Source organism: Anas acuta, chromosome 2 (assembly GCF_963932015.1).
Source record: "Anas acuta chromosome 2, bAnaAcu1.1, whole genome shotgun sequence".
NCBI lineage: Eukaryota > Metazoa > Chordata > Aves > Anseriformes > Anatidae > Anas > Anas acuta.
Genome location: NC_088980.1, coordinates 58,229,798 through 58,252,402, shown reverse-complemented (window position 1 = coordinate 58,252,402; position 22,605 = coordinate 58,229,798). Strand labels below are relative to the sequence as shown.

Here is a 22,605-nt window from a genome sequence, read left to right as displayed (position 1 = left end):
GGTTGCTTTCTCAGCGTTCAGCCCAAGAGCTGTCAGCAACTTTTTATAGATTGCTCATGGATCCAAACATCTTTGAAACTCAGCGTGATAGTCTAACAACCTCTATGTGTCTCAAAATGCTGTGAGTGTTCAGCACTTCTTCATCAGTCATTTGGTTTTAAAGGCTGAGAGGTGTTTGTGTGCTGTTTGTGAAGTTAGTGTAATAATTCTTCAAACATAAATATCGTTCACTGTCTACTACAAGAAATAACCCCCCTCTCTTATGGTAATAGTGAGTGTAGCACAGATGCATACACACAGCTATTCTCTGATTTTTATTTTTACTTTTTTAAGGGAAGAACTGGTGCAAAGGGGGATTATTTTTTTGCTACCATTTTCTGTTTCAGCTAGACAATTATTTTTAATTAGGAAGGGGTTGATCTATGGTAAGCCACATGTTTTCATATTTGAGAATTTTGTAAGGATGCGTCTTTTAAAATTCCATCCAAAAAAATCTGCGATTTTAAGAAGCACTGCAGTTATTTTACATATAAATGAATGAAAAAAATATATCTGAGCATGTGGTGCCAAGCTGTCTAGCAACCATAGCATGTTCTGTAAATCCAAAAACATATTTTTGGTCTGACTCTCTGCTTTTTGTGTTGTCATAACATGCAGTTGATGATACCATTTTATTTGTTCATGTTCATAGATGAAGTTTTGTCTGAAAACTTTTTGGACTACAAGAACCGTGGCGTCAATGGCTCTCATCGTGGTCAGATTGTCTGGAAGATTGATGCTAGTTCTTACTTTGTGGAGCGTAAGTATTTTTTCAGTTTTACTACAGTACAGTCCAAGCAATGCAGAAAGATAATTGAACTGCTTAGGTTGTTCTTGTAATATAAAATATAAAATATTCTAATACCCAATATATCCTTTAAAAGGGCAAAAAAATTTAACACAACTTTGAACGTGTTAAGAGGAACGGAAATGCTCTATGGAGTAGGAAAACATAGCTTCTACAAGCAAATAAATTTTGTGGATATTGACTTACGTATATATATATTTAATGTAGCTATAAATAAGTATTTAATCAATTTGCTTTTATTTAGACCATGTCATTAGCAGTGAGCTGCAATGACTTTAATAACATGTTAAGAAGAAGAATATGGGGGCATAACCTCACTCTAGGAGGATTCACACCGACTTTTAATTGGAAAACCTCTGGTGGGTCCATCAGATTTGGACAAATTTAGAAATTAAAAAGGGGTCTAGTTCTGGTAATCATCTAGATTGATGTAACTGCACTTTATTATACTTCTGTCAAAATACACTGATTTCAAATGAATTGTTCCTCATTGTATTCATGTATTATGCAGGATGTCTGATGCAATGCAGTGTAATCCTTTTCCATCCTGCAATCCTTCCTTAGCGATCAAAATATATGGACACTGAGTTCACTTCTGCCAAGTGCTATGTGCCCTGTACAGCAAGTTAACATTTCCAGACTTCATCATTCCACATCCTTGATCAAAGTGAACCTGACCATTGGAGTCCTTCCTCTTTTAAAGTTACCTTGTGCTAGTATGAATGGAGTTCTTGGTCTCTAAGTTCCACAAAGGAAACAAGCACTTTTCTTTGAAGAAAAAAAATAGCATACTCAAAAGACTGGACTGAGATTTATAGGGAATATCCATAGTAAAATAGATGCATTTGTCTTTAAGAAGGGGTTAAGTGTGATGAAATCTATCAAGCAATAATTTCACTTTTCAATTGTAATGGATGTTTTCAGTGATCTACACCAGTCTGCTAGGCAAAATTTAGAAGTCATGTAGAGGCATATATAAATTGCATGACAGGTGTATCTCTTTACAGCTGTCTGAATTTGAGGGCAATCAAGGGAATCTTTGATATGACCTAAATTCTAAAGGACTTAGAAATGATATGAATTATACTTGATTAGATTCATCTCTGACTTTGACCTCAAGCATCTGGTATTAGCAAGGATGCTATGTGCAGACATTTTACAGAAATTCAATCCTAGAAACAGGTTCTCGCTTCACAGTATGAAGCTATTGCTAATGATCTGTAATTCCTAGTGTTAAGTTAAATTGAGAATATTGTTCTAAAGAATTGAAGAGAACTGCTGAATTGTCTACAAAACCCACAGGATATGATAAGGGTGTTTACATCATTTATTCAAAAAAAAATACATTGATGGGAATTGTTTAATATACAAAAACATTGATTTTAGTTATCCCGTTTTTGGAACAGAAATGCATTATAGGATCTAACCTTTAAAGCAAGATTCTAATCTGCAGCTGCTGCTTTGTGCTTCAGTTGCCAATCTGTGAGACTGATCACACTTTCTTTTAACTGTTAAAGAAGTGTGGGGAGGAGCAGAACAGGGTTTTGAAGATGCCTTAGTATCTCAGTTTATTGACAAAAGGTGTGAGTGAAACTGGGCTGCTGGAAGCTTTCTTCCCTAATCCATGGCAGAGGAGAAAGAGGCAACGTGAAAAAGCCTCTTCAGGTGGGCCGTATTTCATTAAGGGCTCAACTATGCAATGAATTATGGTAGCTTAATAAGTTGCTCCTGTTAGCTGAGACATAGTAGCTGTTGTTAATTGATTGCACGTACATTCTTCACTTGCCCTAATGTGAGAAAATGCAGCTTAGCATAGCTATCCCTCACTGACACTTAAAACTAAGTCATACTACACTGTAGTTGGGCAGCTCACGCTTGACGAGTTTTCCTCTTGGTAATTTGTTAAGCTGCCATCATTAAGCTTTGAATCTCAGCCCTGAGATTGTGTACCAGTGCACTCATCGAGGACAAATTATTGCCCTGTCCAAAATTAAAATAGGAGAAAATGAAGTAGGCAGTAATAAATAATAGCACATGTAGATAACCTTAGAGCTGCTTGACTGTTGAAGTGGGAAGTTAAAGCAGTGAAAAATGTTGATGCATGTGAATCATATTAATGTAAAGGCATATTAGAGGGTTCCTGCTCATTGTTGAGAATTTTACAGGAAATTACACAGCTTTGTAGTTGATTAAACATTATGTTAAAAACTGCAGTGCCTTAATATACTTCATGTATTTTCTATCCAAAGGCAACTGTGTAGACCACCTTCATCAGACTTTTTGTATTTTGGACAGAGATTGCATCTGCATGTTTGCCGAGTACATGGATGTGGTAACATTTGCAGGAATCAGAAATCAGTGGGCGTTAAAATCAATCTCAGAAATCTGTTTTCTTTTTCTGAGAGAACCTAGAGGATAGGACATGGTTATGTTTAGTGGCAACGCAGTATAAGGATTGCTATGTTGGACAAAAGTTAACATGACATGGTGTCCTGTCTCCAAAAATGGCCAGTGGTGGACACCTGAGGAAGTGTATAAAGATAAGCAACTGTTAGTGACTCTCCTAGCTGGAGTGTTCTTTCTATTAATCTGGTGCCAAGGCAGTTCCTGAGCTAGGTAGTCTTTTTATTTACTAGTGGTCAAGACATGTAGTAGGTAACGAAGACACAGCAATTCATTTTCAAGGTGTCCATGTTGTTCTTCTACGCATTGTGTTATACTTCCCTTAAGTGGCTATTGATGGAGTTTTCCTAAGTATATCGTTAGTTCTCTGTAAAACAGAGAACTAAAACAGAACTCTCACTTGCAAAGGTAACCCTTCAGTTCTGTGTTTACTTTTGGCAGTAAATATCTGCGCTTTGGTATCTGCTCACCACATATGAGTCAACATTGGCAGTTAACCTTTTCTGAAGCAGTGTGTAGATAATAAAGGTATACACCACAGTGTTTAGCCCATTGTAGCTGGCAGGAGCCACAATAAAGGGGAAATCATAATATGGTCAAATGAAGAATCCGGCCTACATATGGAATTTAAACTCCTACATAGAGAATTTAAAGTCTCCAAGACCTTAAGACAGACTGGCTTGGTAGCTATTCTTGAAATGTAGAAGAGTTTAACATTTTTGGTAGTGTCAATTTGTGAGGTAAAATAGACTTATTATCAGGGGACCAGGGGGATCATCCAGTCCAGCAGCCTCAGAAGTCGAGTTTTTTTCTTTTGCCAAAAGGTGGGAGCTTCAGTATTTCCCGTCATGTGAGTTTTTCAACTGTGCTCAAGAAAATTACCATTCAAGTTGCCAGCCACTTGAAGCAAAGAACTTAAAAGACATTTTTTGAATGTATGGTTGTTTTATGTATTTATTTATTTATTTATTGAAGAGCTATATAAGTGAACTCGAAAATCACAGGTATTCAAGGTTGGCTGATTTCCAACTGTGAAATTCCCATTAATATGAAAAAAAAAAAAAAAAAAAGTTCCAGGAGTGGAGTCAAGTAAATACAGAGTCATTTTCTACATTTTGAATCTGTAGGCATATATCATGTGTTTGAAAGTGTTTTGTTCAAAATCCTTGATGTTCCCCAATGGAGATATTATTTCTTTCCTTTATTCATGAAAATTAATAAGAAAATGAAATATGGTATTCTAACTGTGTAATCTGCAGTTAGCATAAATAAAACCAGTATTTAGATACTTAACAGAAAACTAACATCTAATCGTTATAGATACTCAATAGTTTGTATGCAATGATCTAGGATCTGGAATAGCAGTAAGTAAAGGCAAAAATTGCTGGAAGGTATTTTCTTCATGGTGGTAGATTATCAAAACAGAAATCTTCTATCAGACTTAATTGTAATGACCATTACAGGCAAAAACCATTGACCTGGAGAAGCACGGTAGCTGGAAATTGTGCACATGCTGTCACTATGGGCAAAGTGACTAGAAATATTGTGAGAGATCTGTAGACGTGTGTCAGGAGTGGAGGATACAAAGAAACACATGGCAAGAAATTGAAACCGCTTTTTGGTGTAAACTGCACTGCTTGTGCTTTTATAAAGCTGAAATTCTGCAATTTCAGATGTTTCTCAGCTGCTTAAGCTGTACTTTCACAATTGCTCAGTGTGTTGCCCCATCTGATACATTCATGGTTACTTGTTCAGGTATATTTAAAATCTCACTAGGTTAGGGAAATCATTCTTGTGTGGTGGGTCCATAACAATGCCAAATAGCTTTCTCTTTTTATTATGTGTTTCTGTGTTTTAGGGGCATTTAGGTAAAGGTGTTGCTTTCAAATTTGCTGATAGCATGGTTTAAGACCACCTAGGGAGCCCTCACTATTCAGGACAAAGATAATTTCTTGAAATATACCCATACAGCCTTTTCAGATAGTGTAGCCACTTAAAGTTTGTGTTTTGTAGTGATCTAGGTTTTCACCTTGGAAAGTATTAAGAGAGGCATATGCCTTTCCACTTTGCATATCACAAAATTGCAATATAATGTTGCCAGACAGATATGTAATTGGTGTGAGCCAGAGAGGGAATTGCTTCCAAATTACAGCATGAATGCAAGCAGAACCGAACTCATCTCCTATTAATACTCAGCAAACAAAAAGCCTTAACAGCTGCAGAGGCAATGTCGTACTGCGGCCAGTTTTGCATTTCTGCAGAAGTCTAGCAATTTGTTTTTTTGACAGCCAGCAATAAGCAGTAACCATCCCCAGTAAACATGAAATGGTTGGGGTATGGGGAGGGGAAGGAGGAGGGAAGAAAGCCTGCATGCCACTAGGGTTGTGTACTTTGTGTTAAGGCTTGGAGGGCACTGCAGTGAAGGAACCAGCCAATAATGGGTTTTCCAGGAAAGCAAACATGCTCTACTTCATTGGAATTTCTGGCACACTTTTTTGGCTTCTACAGCAATACAAAGAAAGAGTGCAAGGAACCATTTATCTGAGGTGCAATGCAGCGTCTTCCTGTAAGCACAGTATCAAACCTTCATATCCTTAAAAGGATGATAAAAGTTTTGACATGATTCAGAATTGCACTGAAGACAGTCAAATACTGGAGATCTCTGTTAATCTACTAGTCTTCTGTAAGTTGTTTTACTTTGTGGCAACTGAGAAAACGATTTCCATGTGTGGAAGCTTATGCAGCAATGGGTTGTTTAAATTTGTTACTCTTGTTGCTGCATTTTTATCAAAGCTGATAGCAAAGACAGATGATAGGCCTGGCAAAAAGCAGAAAATACAGTTAGTTATTCCTGTTGACCTTGAGAACTAGTAGGGATATAATGGTAAACAAAGCATGCAACTAAACAAATCAGAGGTCTGAGAGATTGTGGTACACCTGCAGGTAAAAGGTAGCAAAGGAAAAATAATGTTGTGTGTCATGGTCAATATATGCCATGTGTGTGTGCATGTGTGGAAAATAAACAGAAAGATGAACCAGAAGTGATGTGTAACCAGCCCTTCCATCTGGGGCTCCCTCTAGAAAATCTGTGTTCAATATTGCTTTAGGCAGACCTAAGACCACTTTCAAAGCACAAAGAACTGAAGGATGTAGTAGCCTCAAAGGTTTCCAAATAAATGAAGCACAGTCACAGCGACAAAAGTTGTAATGAAACTGGAATCGTTGAAAATTGTTGCTTTTTCTGGACAGGCTGTTGACAAGTCCAGCCCTCTAAAATAATTTCCTGTCTTCATTTTCATTACCCCAGTATCTCTCAAATCACATACACTTCCCTGCTGAAAGTGTGTGTGAAGGAAGGAAACGGAGATAAGGCCAGTGGAAGTCCATCCTGCTGTGCCTTTGAGCAAATCAGAACATGCGGCATGACTTCAACTTTCAGGAACCCACAGATGGTGAAACTGGAAAACTATTTAGCAGAACAGTGTCAGAGAAAAAAAAAAACAAAACAAAACAACAAAACAAACAAACAAAAAAAAAACAGATACGAAGCAACAAGAGAGACTTGTGTCCAAAAAAGCACATTTACTGCTTGCAGCTCTCCCTGCCACACATACTAGTCTTATTGGTGCCTTTTTGTTGTCTTCTACCTTACACACCCATAGCACTTCAGCTTCGTGCTAGGCTTAGCTTTGGGAGAGGAGAACAGTCTGATCCTGGGTGAAGGCATTTCCCAGTTCAGAGCTATCATTGTTCCTTAAGAACCCTTTAGTTTGGATCCTTTGCCGAACCTTTAATCTTTGCCATCATTTCATTTTCTATTGTTTTTCATCTTACAAAATCTTTCTGTGCCAGGACTGTAGGTAGCAGCCTGCCATGAAAGAAAACAGGTCAGTCCACACAAGCCATTAGACGGTGATTTCTTGGCTTCCTGTGTGACTGAGCTGTGGTAGCTTAACTGTGAGACTTGTCTGCAAATCAGAGTTTTCTCCATCTTTCCCTCTCTTTGCCAAACTTATTTTGTCTCTTGGACATGTTTTGTTTGGAGAGCGGTGCTGTTTATTTGTTCCCACACAGGGAAGTGGATGCTTTGTGTTGCAGTACGTGTGCTTGGTGACTCCATGCTGGGACAGCCTGGCTGATCCCCATGCTGCCTGCTCTCTGCTTTTCATCGCACCGCTGAAAGAAATTACAAAAACTTTATGTGCACAAAGCTCAGATTGATGTGAGAGCTCAGATATGCTGGCAGTAGGAATTTTGGAAAGTTCTTTCAAGGTGAACTGGAAAGCTTTAAATGAGAAATAATGTTTAATCCAAGGCATGCTGAAGGTAAAGCAAGTCTTTCTTCAGTGAGCTGTAGTTTCCAGCCACAGAGACCACAGCTTTCTGTCTTAGCCATTTAAACCTAAATAAGCATGGCCATTTTATCATTTTATCTGCATCAGAGACTGAACATGTTGTAGTTCTCGAGGCAATGGTGAAGAATGACAGTAACATTGAACCAAAGCTTTAGTGCTAATTGCACTGAACCTTGGAGCATTTGGGACTTGATGTGGACCAACAGATCTATTCTCATTTGTTAACTTTCAGATTTGTATTATTTTTGCTATTGTTGCTTTTTTTAAAATATATATTATTATTATTATTTGTTTGTTTAATAATGTCTGGTGTCTTCTGTGCAGAGCAGATCTTCATTCTTTTCTATGTACTAAGGCAGTTCTTCTCCTAAAGAGCTAAGACCAGTTTTTTGAAGGTACTGGGTTCAATGCTAATGTTTGATAGCCAGGTTTGAAAGCTGGGATAGGGAAGATATCAGACTGAAAGTTGAGGGGTATAAACCGAGGCACAGAGTGAAGGAAGTGATTGTAGTGCATGGGTTACAACTGCAGATGAGACTTCAGTTTCCATGCTCCCTGCATAGTGTCTCATCTGGTATTTTAGGTTGTCTGTAGTATGTTTGCAGTCTGCACTTTTGGGAATTAGTTAAAAGTTCTATTCTGAAAATAAGTGTGCCATACTGCACAGTGCATTTCTCTTCCTTTTGTTCTTTGAGAAACAGAGCTTCTGAAAGCTCTTCTGCTGTAAGGAGTGAAGAGGCTTTCTGTAGGGCTATTATGTCTTTATCAAAGTCGTATGCTCAGGCTTATGCCTGAGAGAGAAAAGGTGGTGCTGAAAGAATCAGGATTTTTCCTCTCTTTTCTTTTCCATCTTTTTTTTTTTTTTTTTTTAAGACAGCTGTGGATATTCTGTATCTGCTTGTTTTCTTTCCCAGATGTTGTCAGGTTGAGCGACAGCAGTAGCTTCCTTCACAGTCCATCACCCCAGGTCTTGCCTGACTGACCCTCTACCTACAACAAAGATTTGTCAAGTTGCTTTACTCACTAAACAGAAGACTGGCACAGCTGGCTTCAGCCTCGTTATTCCCTTGCAGCTTGTCTTGTCTCATAAGTAGGCAGAAGGATGCTGTCACCCTAGAGCTGCCAGGTGACCCCATTTCTGGACACGCAGACAGTAAGGTCCACCACCAGCTCAACATGGCACATTGTCACCCAGACTGGCAGAACAGTGCAGACTGGTGAGGACGCCTGAACCCCAGCTGCAACCTAGTGCAGAGTGTTACCTGAGGCACCAGATGTGCCTCCTGCTGTGAGGTCCAACACCACATGATTTCAGAATTTGGGTAGAAGGTCATTGACAATAAGGAGGGAAAAGTACAGCCCAATGCTTTCTTCATCCCCATTATTTTTTTTATTATTTTTTCTTTTTCCTGCACAATCTGCCCAGTCCCTAACTTGACTACCTTTCTTAACTTGGGGGATTTGTGAGGACACTAGAAGATTGTGACTGTTTAGGAGGACTGGTCTTTTTTTCAGGCTCATGTGATCCTAAGGTAAGGGGAAAGTTGTCAGAGTTCACTCTTTCCAAGCAGGAGCAAGTCTTACTCTGAGCTTGTCATTTAGCACCCTTTAAAAGAAACAGGTAAGTATGGGAGGGCAGCTGGTAGTGCTACTACTGCAAGGAGATTGAAAAGAGGCTGTGAACCTGACAGGAGCTGAGAATGCCCTGGCCTTTCCATGCCCTTGTGTTAAAATTTGTGGGCAGCTGTAAGTTCTGATCCAATCTACTGTACTCCCTCTGCTCAGATCCCACTGAAGATATCGGGTAGGGCCTACATCCTTAAGCACTTGCAAACTTATTTCTTGGTTATGCAGTCATTCTCCAGAATAAAATAATTTAAGAAGAAGCCATCAAACCACTCAGGACCTGGCATTATGCCACAGGAAATAGTACACGCTCGTTTGGGGTCTTTATGAGTCTAGCTGTAAGTGCCAAATTTTGAAAATAATGGTTCACATCCATGTTTGTTTTGCTCTCCAAATCACATAAAGCACATCAGCCATACTCTCAGACACATTGTACTTGCTCTATATTCAGAACTCTTGTGTGTGTGATGCATTTTCTCTTTTCACTTTGGTGTCATTCAGGGATGTACTTGAAGAGACGAAGAGAGAGTCTTGAAATCCAGTAGTGTGGCTAGTAGCTGTATTGTTCTCATCCATTGTCTGAAAAATGTATGCACAGACACTGCTTTGATTCTTTGAACTTCACATGTTAGTATTCTGCACAATGGGTGCTGAAGTCATATAATAATTTATTTTCATGGATCAGTATAACTTAGATAATGTTTTGTGATTGATAATCTTTCTGCTGCTGACAGCAAGAGATTACAATGTCATCTCTAATTCACGAATCAGTCTTTGCCACTGTGAAATACTACTGGCAGGTCTCTTTTGGATGGTGCTGTCTAGGTACTTGGTAGAATTGCCCTAGAAGATTGATTCCCTCTCTCTTGCATAGGGGCCCTATGCTCTCACCTTGAATACTTCCATTGGACACATTTCTGAAGCTGCTACAAGCCACTAAATCCTCACTGAGATCAGAAAGAACTGCTTGCATTTGGCACCTGTGTGCCCATTATGTGTGCAACCATGTACAGAGAGGAACCCAGGTGCAGATTTTGGCTCAAGTGGTTTTACCTTTGTAGAAAAACAAAAACGAGATTCATGTAGAAGATGAAAACAGTGGAAATGGGACACAAGTGTGACTGGAGGGGTTATCAGCACATGAATGAAAAGGTCAGATTTACTCTGCTAGAGTGCTGAGATGCCAAGCCTTGTTTCAGTCATTTTCTTACTAATTAGAGTAAATAAATAAACAGACAAACACACACTGTATCCATGTTTTTAAAATTAAGGATGTAAGTTCAGTTCATGGATGCCAAATATTTCAGGAGATGAAGAGTCTGTCTTGTCAGTGTAAGGTCTCAGTGCCATTGAACTTGAACATTCTTGATTTTGGAGGGCTCAGGGATCCCAGAGATGGGAAAGTAAGTAGAAAAGGTAAGCTGCATCAAGGGCTTACCTGAGAGAGCAAACTCAGCAGGCTGCTTATTGACTGAGTCCATGTCTAGTTTAAGGGTCTGAAAAAATAGATCAGTGTCGGTAATTTACTATTTACAGTTTTGGAGTATTTTATGGATTTTTTGGTAATCCTGTTAAATTTTGCTATGAAAGTAATTCATCAAAACAGAACTCGGAGTGTATGTATTAAAGACAACATTTTTCTTGGTTTATGGAAGCAGTGAACTTTCTTCCCATCTGCTGCAAGGCTCTTTTATACCTTTCTGCAGTGGTAAAGCATCTGAAGGGCTCTTTTTAAATGTCTGGTGTGGCACAGGAAAATCTCAGTATAAAGGGGGATAAATCCTTTCACGTTATACAGAAATTTGGTTGTAGCCCTGCTATATCATTGTCCAGTTTGGGCCAGCTACTCAGTCCCTTATGCCTTGTAGTGGTTATGGCAACATTTATCCAATGCATTTGACCTTCCATGAGGCTTTTACCTGCTTCAGGAAAGCAGAATTATCCCTGTGGTGTACTGCTGTAGTAACTCATCGGGTTTATAAAAAAGAGCATAAGCGATGCAGAGAGCCTTTTGATATTTCCCTTTTCTTTATAACTAGTTAGTAAATCTAGCCCTGTCATTGTCTTAGTCCTGGTCCAGGGTTTCCTGCTATGGGACTCCTAGATGTCAAGAGCACTTTCTCTAACCAGAATAGACTTATTCAGAGAGCAGGAGGTCAGCAGGGATAAATTAATATCTCCCTGAAGAGTCTGAACACTTCTGCGCAGCAGAACCATCTTTCTGCAATGTCTTTAATATTGGTAATAGGATCTTGGGAGCCTCAGAAGAATTGTTTTTTATACTTCCAAGCTATTCTCTAACCCTTTCAATACTTCATACGTTCACCTTACCCCATTAATAGCAGGTGTAATTTCCTCTCATATCTCAGTGCTAATAGTTTTTATATTAAAAATAACTTGAAATAGATACTTTTGCTGAAATTGTTTCTTAATTAAATCTCCATAATGATGCTTTTTTTTTTGTCCTTCCACTTTCATTAAATTATCTATGCTGATTTCATTATGCATTCTCTCTTTAAAAGATGTTCTGCCAATGGACTTTTTTCAAGCCTCCTTTATCAAAAGCAGCTGCTACAGTGAGACCTTTAAGGGTAGGCAGCAGGATTTACTCCAGACCCTTCTCCCTGGTGGTGGGGCCTGTGCATCTGCCAGGCCCTTGTCCACCTCTGAGATGGTAGGAAGCAGAGGCGTAGGGAGGTGATGTGTTTACTCACCTGGGATGAGCTGTCATGGCCCACTTGCAGCTCTGGACTCATCCCTGAGAATAAGAGCTACAGATCTGATGCCTTCTCATCATCCACTCAGGGAACATTTTAAGGCAGTGTTATGTGATCAGATTGCATGTACTGTTTATCTCCATTCCTTTTACTGACTCCTTTATACCGTAAGAAAGCAGTGAATGCAATCATAGGATAACCTTGGGAGGAGGGGGTTCAGCTCTTTGCTCAAAGCAAGTCCAGTTAGAGCAGCTTGCTCAAGATCATATCCCAGTGAGGTTTTGAATAAAGTCAAGGATGGAGTTTCCTTCCAGGGAACCTCTTTCAGTGTTTGACTACCTTCATAGTGGAACAATTCTTATTTCATTTTCAAAGATGGCCTTTCTCTGTCTCTAAGTTTTATTGACTTGTTCTTTTTGCCTGGTTGGGGCACTTTACAAGTTCAATAATGATTGCCATCCTTTGGAAAAAGAAGAAATAATGAGAAATAACTTAAAAAAGATACCAGGGGAAATAATAATTATAAATAAAACACAAGATATCACTTACAGAGTTTAAAAATAAAAGTCTTTTTTTTTTTTTTTTTTTTTTTTTTTTTTTTTTTTTTTTTGCATCATGAGAAACAAAATAGATTTGGGCTATGAAGTGAAGTGCTGCTGTGTTACAAGCATGAGGTGAAGCTGGGGATAGAAATAAGATGGGGAACACATTTCGGAGTTTAAGCTGTGGATATTGTAACTTGCCAGCAATGCTTCCCCAAAAAGAGACTTCTGAATGGCAGAAGTAGAAAACATGGAAAGTGCAAACGCAAAGAGAAAAAGCACTCTGTGTGAAAGTATAATCTTTTTGTGATAGATGAACACCAGGGAGTTTTCCCAGGCAGCTCATGGTAAGGGCTCTTGTTTCCTGAGGGGCCCCTAAACTCAGCAGGCAGAACAGTTGGAGAAGTTGCTTTTGTCAAGTGAAGGTCTCACGTCCATCTCTTTCTCCTGCCTCTGGCTTCAAAAATCAATCTGCATGCAGAAAAATACCATAATGCTGCAGTTGTCCAGCACAGGTCTCACAGGTTTACATTATATGACTGCATTTCTGCTTCTCCTCTTCTGTTCCCATAGAATAAGTCTACAGGTGGGAACGCATCAGCATGCATCAGGGCCTTGTAGAGATGTCAGAGTCTCAGTTTGTCTCCCTACTAACTTGCTGTTTGTCCAAGATACTGAACAGCACTTTCTGGGAGCAGCATCACTTCATAACCTGAATTACTACAGAGATATCTGGAACCAACACAAGCTGATGTGTGATGACCCCCTTGGATTGTCAGGCAGCATTTGAACAGCAGTTACCACACCAAAATATAATATGCCTACAATGTGTTAGATTGTCCTGTCCGTTTGATAGCTACAAAGATTTAAGGATGAAAGAATATTTCCTCAGAACAGAATACAAATGCATTGTTAAGATTTTGTTTTGCAGCAAGGAATTTTCCATAGCTGCTCCTGTATAGTAGCTAAAGTTGATTTACGACATCTTAACCTGTATGTTAACCTAGAGAGTTCTAAAAGGTGCATTTTCCTGTTCCTGTTGATAAAGGTGTTTGCCCAAGGTAAAATGGGCCAGCCCTGCTCACATGCAAAACACTGATTACTTTTTTTTTTTTTTTTTTTTTTACTATGACATTTCGTGGTCATGTATAGAGATGGGACTTTTTCTTTCTCTTAGTTTGCCTAGGATTTATTGATTTACATATGTAAATATGTGATACTCTGTAATTAGCACAATTCTGGATTCAGACTCCGTTCAGAAACAACCCCAGCAGAATCACCAGTGCTATTTAAGGCATTGCTCTCCCTCTGTTGTCTGTGCTGCCTCTCTGCTAGGAGTCTTTCACCACCACCCCGTTTTAGGAGGGACCATTTGATTTCTTGTTATCCCCTGCAGCAATCCGGGTAGTTTAGATTATCTTCAGGTGCAATTTCTAAAATCCTCTGCCTGTTACCAGGCTAGCGAATGTAAGCAAACATTTGGGCTGAATAGGCTCAGGTCACCTAGAGACTTCAGGTGTGTGGGGCTCAAGTGTGGGCTTGCACTCAGCTGAAAGCCAAGAAGTGTTTTTGCTGATCACATTTTAGTGCAGAGGGAATCTTCATGTGGGCTCAAACTACTTTTTTTCTGTTTGAATTTCACTCTAACTTTTGATGGAAAGCAAATCAAACTTGCCAAAGGAAAGCTGAATCACAGCTGTGTTGATTTCCCTGACTGAAGAGGAGGTGACAGTCAGGCAGATCAACCAGGTTTGCCATGATCTCTACCTTCCAAAGGCAAAGGATTCACAGGCAGAGTCAATCCAAACTAAAAGCTTACTATAAAGCTTTATCCTGGAAACCAAGGCCAATTTTCAGCCTTCTTACAAACGATTGATAGAAAGTCTCATTACTGTTTGTAAAATCTTCTTTTTACTCAGTCAGTATCAGAGCAGAGCTCTTCCAACTCATGTCCTGCACTGAACATATTTTACTACACTGTCAGAGGCAGTTGTGTCTGGCAAGGGCATGGAAGGGGTTTCCAGTTGTCCTCTGGAACATCTCTTTCAAAACAGCCAATCTTTAGTTGTATCAAAACACCTCATGAGGCTCAAAATAGGGAGAAGTGTGACAGTGCATAGGGTAACGATTGACATCTGTCTCTTTCAGAGGGGTTTGAACAAACTTACATCATGTTGCAACTGGAACAGCCTTAAGAAAGGCATTAATTAAATGGGAGAAGGCACTTGTCCTTGCAGAGCAGCTCTCTGGACAGCAGGATCTGAAGTGCTCCGCTCTTTAGAGACTGAAATTCCTTCTCCACTGCAGTCAAGAGAGATAGCTGTTAATTTAAACAGGATAAGGACTTCACCCCAAAGTGTAAGAATTTGCAGTTTTTAAATTATTAACTCTGCCCCTGGTATATATTCACTGATAAGCATGAAAATTTGATATAATTCCCTTTTTCTCTTTGCAGTTTTACCACAAGGAAAAATAACTAAATAAATTGTTTCTGGGACAAAATTTTCTATGGTGGTTTAAAGCCAGTGCATGGGTGCTTTGTGACTGAGCTGTGAAACCCTGAAAACTGGGTTAATAATGAACCTTCTGACACAGCCTTAACAGTAGCACTGCTACCAGGCACCTCTGTAATTACTGCTTCTCTACAAAGTCTGCTGAGCTTCTACGATAGATTAAAAAATCTCATATTGTGCTTTTTTTGTTAGAAAATGACTCAGTGGAAACCTTTAAAATATGTGTAATACGTGCAAAGATAAAATTATTGCATTTGAACCAGCCCATTTAGGTTTTGTGCAGTTTGGAAAATAGAATCAGGGTTTGCTCTAGCAGGTCTATTTCTTTTTGTAAATTTCATAAATTTGTTGTATTAAAGATGCAATGAAATGCTAAATAATATCTCAATGACATACACAAACGATTTAGCTGACCTATGCATATTATGTACTGTGGAGTATAAATCCAGTTGGTAGTGCATTTTTTTCTTTACCTAGATATTTTCAAACAAAAATAGCACAGGAGCTTTAGAAATATTTTAGAGAAGGACAGCAGGGCTGAGTGACGTGGGGATGCGAAAGGAACAGATTACAGCTCAGGGGACTATTTCTTTTGGAAGGAAAATAAGAGGAGGTAGGTGTGGTCTTCAGCCACTGATATCAGTCAGAGTTTTTTTGCTGGTTTTAACAAGAGATGAATCAGGCTTTTAGCAGATAGTATGCAAGAGCCACATAGTTCAAATGCTAGAATATGTTTAAAAGGATAAGTTAAAAAAATGTAAGATTTTTTTTTTTTCTTCCCATGGACTAAAAATTATTTAGTCCTTCAAAACACTTTCATTTTGGAAGCTGCAGCTTTGTCAAGGCTGACAAAGATTCACTGGCAGCTGACTCAAGTAGTACCGCCAGCCCTCTTTGTGGTAGGTATGTTCTACAAGGTAACCAGAAGGTGGAAAAATTAATGAGCAAAACTATAAAGCAACAATGTTCGAAATACGTTTACCTACTCTGTAGCTTTAGTGTGGCAGCCAGCAGTTGGGTGTCTGCAGCAGCATGGTATGAGTGAGCCACGCACATACAGTTCCTGACACACCAACGTGACACTGTTAAAATGCACATCTTATGCTGGCCTTTTGCTAGCAGGTAAATCTTGTGTATCCTCAGAGCCTATTTGAGACTTCGGGTCTGGAATATTCATGTGCAAGTAAAGGACCTCTTTTTGTAACACAGTAGGCTACATATGTCATATGCATGAACAAATACAGATCCAGTAGTTGGAGATGATGTCAGCTCACAGCAGCTGAGGGTTCAAGTTTTGATTATCAGACTAAAATTCCTGTAAGTAGTACAGGAAAGAAGTGTGCAAACCAATCTATTGCAAACCCATCCTCTCTCCTTTTAGAATTGCAAAGTTCAAGTCAGTAAGACAGCTTGTGGTCTCAAAACTTCATTCCTGTCTCTCTTCAATGCCCCTTCTCTTTCTGCTTTCAACACTGCTAAAAAAGACATGTTTAATGGTGACGGTTAATGAGAAAAATTACTTGGGGAAAAAAAAAAAACTTACTGCATTTTTTATGGATTCTTTTTGACCTGGTGAGTGAACTGAAACATGTTACCTGCAAATTTATTTGTATGACTTGGGCAGTGTGAGTTGTATTTTAAAATATTTAAGCTACTGAATTGTGATGATTGGATGGGCAGTGGCACAGGCACGTTTGAGCATCTCAGCAAATGGAAGTGGTTCCAAGAGGCTACGTGCAGCTTCTAGAAGTGGGGAACAATTCCCCTGAGACTGGTGAAACCCCACCAGAAGGTCTAAAGGAACCACTTGGTTAATGAATCTGCGGTACGTTATGCATTTGTGCCTGTTATTGTTATAATTGCATTAATTTTAAATGCCTATTTGCATGCTAAAAGAGCTGTCCTCTCGCAGAGATAGCCCTTTCCTCCCAGCGCTCTCCATGTGTGTGCCAGGCCATCGGCACCTCTAGCCAGCCAGTTAGACCAGTAGCTTTCAGCCTCACTCCTTTGTGGCTGCTGGACTGAATGCGTGCTCTCTCAGTGGGATTCCCAGTGCAGGGAGTGACAGGGTTACAGCCCGGGAATTTCTGAAGTACAAAGCTAGCTGTGATTTAAGAGAAAATAGGTGTAGGGCACGTCTGAACAAACAAATGCTTTGAAAGAAATTCGTAATGTACTTTTCAATTTCAGTGTGACCCAGCTGATTGCAGCTTAAGTAATAAGTAGAGCTAAATCCTGTGGTGACCTGCTCAGTCCAATCCCTTCAGGTCAGTACAGAAGCATGCCTGTAGTGCCTTACCTCTACAGGGGCAGACTCACCAGCCTCAATATGTACGTGTTGGGAATTTAACTGCTGCTGAGCTACTGTGCTACCAGGTGCTAATAAGCTTTGTTAGGGTCTGTACTGAATGTCTTCTTGAGCACTGCTTTACAGAAGAGAACTCTCCTCTCCTGTGGCCAAAGAACAACCCCATGATTATGAAAACCAGCTTATGAGAGGACTTGCAACACTCACATCCTTCTCTTGGGTTGCAGGAAGCATCATCTTATGGAGGAGTATATTAGGTCAGGAAAGAGTGAAACTACTTGTACAGCAAGTCAGTGGCAGAGGTTCAAAGAGAACCCAGGTCTCCTGACATCACAGCTTCTCATCCTACGCACCTAATGCTCGGTGTGTTTGTGCTAGAGATAGCAAAGCAGTGGTGCAGGTTCTGCAGGACTCCTGAGGTCTCCTGCCTCACTCCAGGCTCAGCAAGCAGACATCCATCTGCCACACTGCAAGGAAGTGCCACAGCATTTTCCTTTTTTAATATTGTTGCATGTATACAGGAAGTATGAAAGCAATTGTAAAGAGTAGGATTAAGCGCCATATTTTCTTGTATATAACTGTCAAATTCTCATGGGGAAACTTACACAATATACAGTTAACTAAAAACTAGCAATAACAGATGTTACAAATGTGCAGGCGATTCAAAGCAAATCTACTCCAGAATCATCCTCTCTGCTAATTCTTCCTTCTTCAGATGCCCTTTGTCTCTGCTTTTGGGCTTTTGTTTAGGTTCTCTGCCAGCTTGTTTCTGAAAAAGTGTTTTAAAAATAGTCTGGGTTATCTGCAGTCTGGACTGTACAGTTATCCCACTGTGTGTTGTCAAATAACATCTGTTTGATCTTGCTCAGGCTATTGAGGATTTTGCATTAGGGTTTCCTTTCCACAGTGCAGCAAACTCCGTGGGAGTTGAGCGTGCTGGGGTTTCAGACCTGAGCCTTTACTGTAAAAACAAATAAATAAATAAAACAATGTTTTCTGTCTGTCACCTGCTTGTGTGACTGCAGCAATTTCAGCTTGGATAAGCTTTAGCAAGCTGGGAGTTCCTGTTGTCAGGACTGAAGGCCTGCAAATGTCAGCTGCAGCCAATGAAGCGCACATCTGTGACTTGCACTGCAGGTCCGAGCATTAAGGTGCAAAAAGCCAGAGAAAATGCAACAGCCACCTGGTGGGCATCTTCAGGTGACTGAAGTACTGGCGTCTGCATAGTATTTTTTTAATCAACAGGAACTAACAGTAAAGATTTTATTATTTTTTTTTTTACATTCCCCCAGTGTACATCTTCATATATTTTGCTAGGGAATAAACCTTCCTAATTCCACAGCACCTCATCCAGGCTACATACAATTATCTGTCCCCTTGTGTGTTTAAATGTAGTATTTCCATTCCTTGCTACTCCAGTGTATGTTACAAGAGTAAGTTTTACCTGCACAAACACAGTATCTGGTTTATAGTAATTTTCCCACAGTTACATTTATTTATTGCACATGAAAAACCTTGCTCTCATCCAATGCTCTCATCATTAGGTTCATTGGTCTTTTTTATGGTCAGGATATTTTATCTTGCCTCTCAATTTAATCTAATCCATTTGCAGCCCCCTTCTTTTTACTGGTTTCAAGTATGATACTTTGAAATTGCTGGGGTTTAAAAAGTCGTGTTTCATTTTGTAATTACTGCAATTTTCTTCCCTAATTACTGCATTGCAAATAAATGGTGAACAGAAATTGATAGTTTAAAAAAGAAAAAAAAATACAGTTGTCACAATAGGAGATCACAGAGGGAGCTCTAAGGTGAGAAGTAATAACAGGTATATTGTATTTTTCTTAGCAGCTTTTTGATCTTTCTTGATAGCTTGTGCTTTGTCTTATAAATTCCCAGGGAAATTAACAATAGGCACCGTAGCAGTGGTGGCTAATCAAACTGCCCTTGTGAATAAGAGTTCTCTGAATGGGTGAGCAGACACTTCCAGGGCCATCACAAGCCAGAAGAAATCCGTTGCTGTTGAGTGGCTCAACAAAATGCAGCAAGTTACATGCTTTCTACTTCTGCAACCAGAATTTTAATGTGAATCACAGAAGCCAGAGCATGATTCCTGTAGAAGATTACTTTACGGGCAAGCTTCAGAAGAGAAGTAGTGTTTGATGGGTCTGTCCTCATCTTTGTAAAGAGAGCAGAGAATCTCAGTACTATGTTCCAGCATCCCATATGATTGTGAATCCAGCTAAAATCAAAAGGAGATGACACGACATAATCTCTGGAGGCAGAACTGTCTGTGAATTGCTTGCTTGAGAAGGAGTTTCACATGCTGAGTCCTGTAGGGCCAAGATCACTGCTTATGCATGGCCTTCTACTGTGCACGGTCCGTATCCAATCTACAATAGTAAGCACATATTGGCATTGTTAATGGCAGGCCAATATATAAAAATGTACCTAGAGTACAGTCACAGTTTCTAGAAAAGGACTTGGATGTGCTGCCTTCCCTCCACTGTCAAATAGAGACCTGAGCAGTGCTAAAGAAGGAATTGCCCAGTGATTTTGAGACTGGCAGTGTTTGAGCCACAGTCCGACAGTATGTGAGCTAGTATTGAAATAGAAACCATGATAAAGAGGATGATTGGCATGTGTGAAGCTAGAATGCCAAGGGCTTTTCTCTTTGAGATGTTTTGTATGCTATCAGCATCTGAGATCCTCTACTCTGTAGGGACTGTACAGTTCAGATAAAAAAAGGACCTACAAAAGGGGCTGTGTGTCAAGTAGACAACTGGGATCTCCTTCATGTCCCCTGGGCTTCGAGGTTATTTTTCTTTTACCAGTCCTCCCTGGAAGAAGTAAGCCTACCTGAGTGTGCATATGACAAGCTCCCATCCCTGTTGAGCTTAGCAGCAGCACACAGCAGAGGAATTTGGGCAGCATTGTTTTAAAAGGCTAAGGCCAAGCCTTTATCCATCGTATCCAGATGCCACACTGCATTTACAAAGGCGTCACACTGATGGGGTTTCACCAGCCAGTGGTGCGGCTCATGAGTCTTTGTGAGCACCAACGGGTTTGAACACACTTTCTCTGCCTGTGATTTCTCAGCAAATGGGAGGAAGATAGGTCCTGCTGCTCTAAAACAAAGCATTTGTAAGACTAAGGAAGAGGAGAGAGAAAAGCTCTACCTCGGTAGTGTAGCTGACATGCAGCTTTTATTCAAGGCTCGCGGTTCTGAGTGGGCAAGCCCAATTAATTATACGAGCTCTGGATGTCTAAACAAGAGAACAGCTCTCTGTTGTGAAGACACGGAAGTGTGTTTTGCTCTGTTTAATAAATGCTTAAGGACCTTCACAGGTAAGTCTTTAGTGTCCTGAGAAAAGACCTCAAACAGTGCTGATTTTTCAGAATAACAACTATGGGGAGCTTCGTCATTTGGTAATTACATTGCAAGGATACATCAATGATCTGGATGACGGCATTGAGTGCACCCTCAGTAAGTTTGCAGATGACACCAAGCTAGGTGCGTGTGTCGATCTGCTCGAGGGTAGGAAGGCTCTGCAGGAGGATCTGGATAGGCTGCACCGATGGGCTGAGGTCAACTGTATGAAGTTCAACAAGGCCAAGTGCCGGGTCCTGCACCTGGGGCGCAATAACCCCAAGCAGAACTACAGGCTGGGAGAGGAATGGTTGGAGAGCTGCCAGGCAGAGAAGGACCTGGGAGTGATGGTGGACAGTCGGCTGAATATGAGCCAGCAGTGTGCTCTGGTGGCCAAGAAGGCCAACGGCATCCTGGCTTGTATCAGAAACACTGTGACCAGCAGGGCTAGGGAGGTGATCGTCCCCCTGTACTCGGCTCTGGTGAGGCCGCACCTCGAGTACTGTGTTCAGTTTTGGGCCCCTCGCTACAAGAAGGACATCGAGGTGCTTGAGCGGGTCCAAAGAAGGGCGACGAAGCTGGTGAGGGGCCTGGAGAGCAAGTCCTACGAGGAGCGGCTGAAGGAGCTGGGCTTGTTCAGCCTAGAGAAGAGGAGGCTCAGGGGTGACCTTATTGCTCTGTATAAGTACATTAAAGGAGGCTGTAGCGAGGTGGGGGTTGGCCTGTTCTCCCATGTGCCTGGTGACAGGACGAGGGGGAATGGGCTAAAGTTACGCCAGGGGAGTTTTAGGTTAGATGTTAGGAAGAATTTCTTTACTGAAAGGGTTGTGAGGCATTGGAACGGGCTGCCCAGGGAGGTGGTGGAGTCACCATCCCTGGAAGTCTTCAAAAGACGTTTAGATGTAGAGCTTAGGGATATGGTTTAGTGGGGACTGTTAGTGTTAGGTCAGAGGTTGGACTCGATGATCTTGAGGTCTCTTCCAACCTAGAAAATTCTGTGATTCTGTGATTCTGTGATATTCACCTCATACTTGCACTTAATAATGTAACAAGTGTTTAGTGATAGAATTGCATATTGTTTGCTACTCTCCAGTTTGGAAAGAGTTTATAAAAAAAAATAAAAAAGTTATGTGGAAAGGAATAAAATGTTTGCAAGGTGTCTAGAGGATCCCATTATCCAGTGTGCTGAAGATCTCAATATCTGCATCAGCATTATCGTGCTCTAAATGCCTTTTGTGCTCAGTAGAGTTGCAGTGCCAAATCCAGGTGCAACTGTCCTTGTTTTCACCTTATACCATTAGGTGCCTTACAAATAAAGCCAAATAATCCTGAGGGAAAAGGAGAGGAGATGGCCATTCATTGGGTTGCTCTGTTGTAATGTTTTCCTTGCCTTTAATTCCAGTGCCTGGATTTCTGACCTTCATTTTGGTCTTCCAGATTTTGCAAATAATTCTCTTCCAAAATTCTATGAAAATAGTTCTGCTTTGTGGTAGAGCAAGGAAAGCCACAAATGTGAATTGTAACACTTGCAATCACGTTCTTGGTGAGTGCAATGTATTACTAGTTGTCTAAGAGAGTACAACAACACCTTCTCTTATTCTTCTTTATGCTTGGGGCCAGTAATGAGTTTGGAGCTACTAGAACAATGGTGAGCTCTCACTTTAATCTCAAGTAACATTTTGCTGTTTTCTTCTGCTTGTATTAGGGCATTCATACTGTGACGGCAGTGAACAGTCTTTGTCGTATGATAGCACAATATGTAATTCTCTTAATCACTCAAAGTGAGCTCTTAAATGTGATGATTAGAAGTAGCAGCAACAAACAGGAACATGCTTAGCGTAGTGGATAAATGATAGCATTTGACCACTGAGAAGCTTCTTTTGCAAGCATTTTGAATTTTCATTCAGCTGTGTTCTCAAATTGACCA

General features: G+C 40.3%; 1 protein-coding gene across 16 annotated transcripts in view; it reads left to right on the top strand.

The window, feature by feature from the left end:
- The window catches only part of HECW1 (HECT, C2 and WW domain containing E3 ubiquitin protein ligase 1), a 255,444-nt gene that overhangs the window by 92,047 nt on the left and 140,792 nt on the right, over nt 1–22,605 (top strand). For all 16 annotated transcript variants that reach the window (XR_011094036.1, XR_011094037.1, XR_011094038.1 and 13 more), the window contains one exon: nt 692–799. Coding sequence is in view for 13 of the 16 variants with exons in the window: in XM_068674879.1 (XP_068530980.1) it covers nt 692–799 (108 nt within the window). In the remaining 3 variants the exon portion in view is untranslated. The remainder of the gene's footprint in view (nt 1–691; nt 800–22,605) is intronic.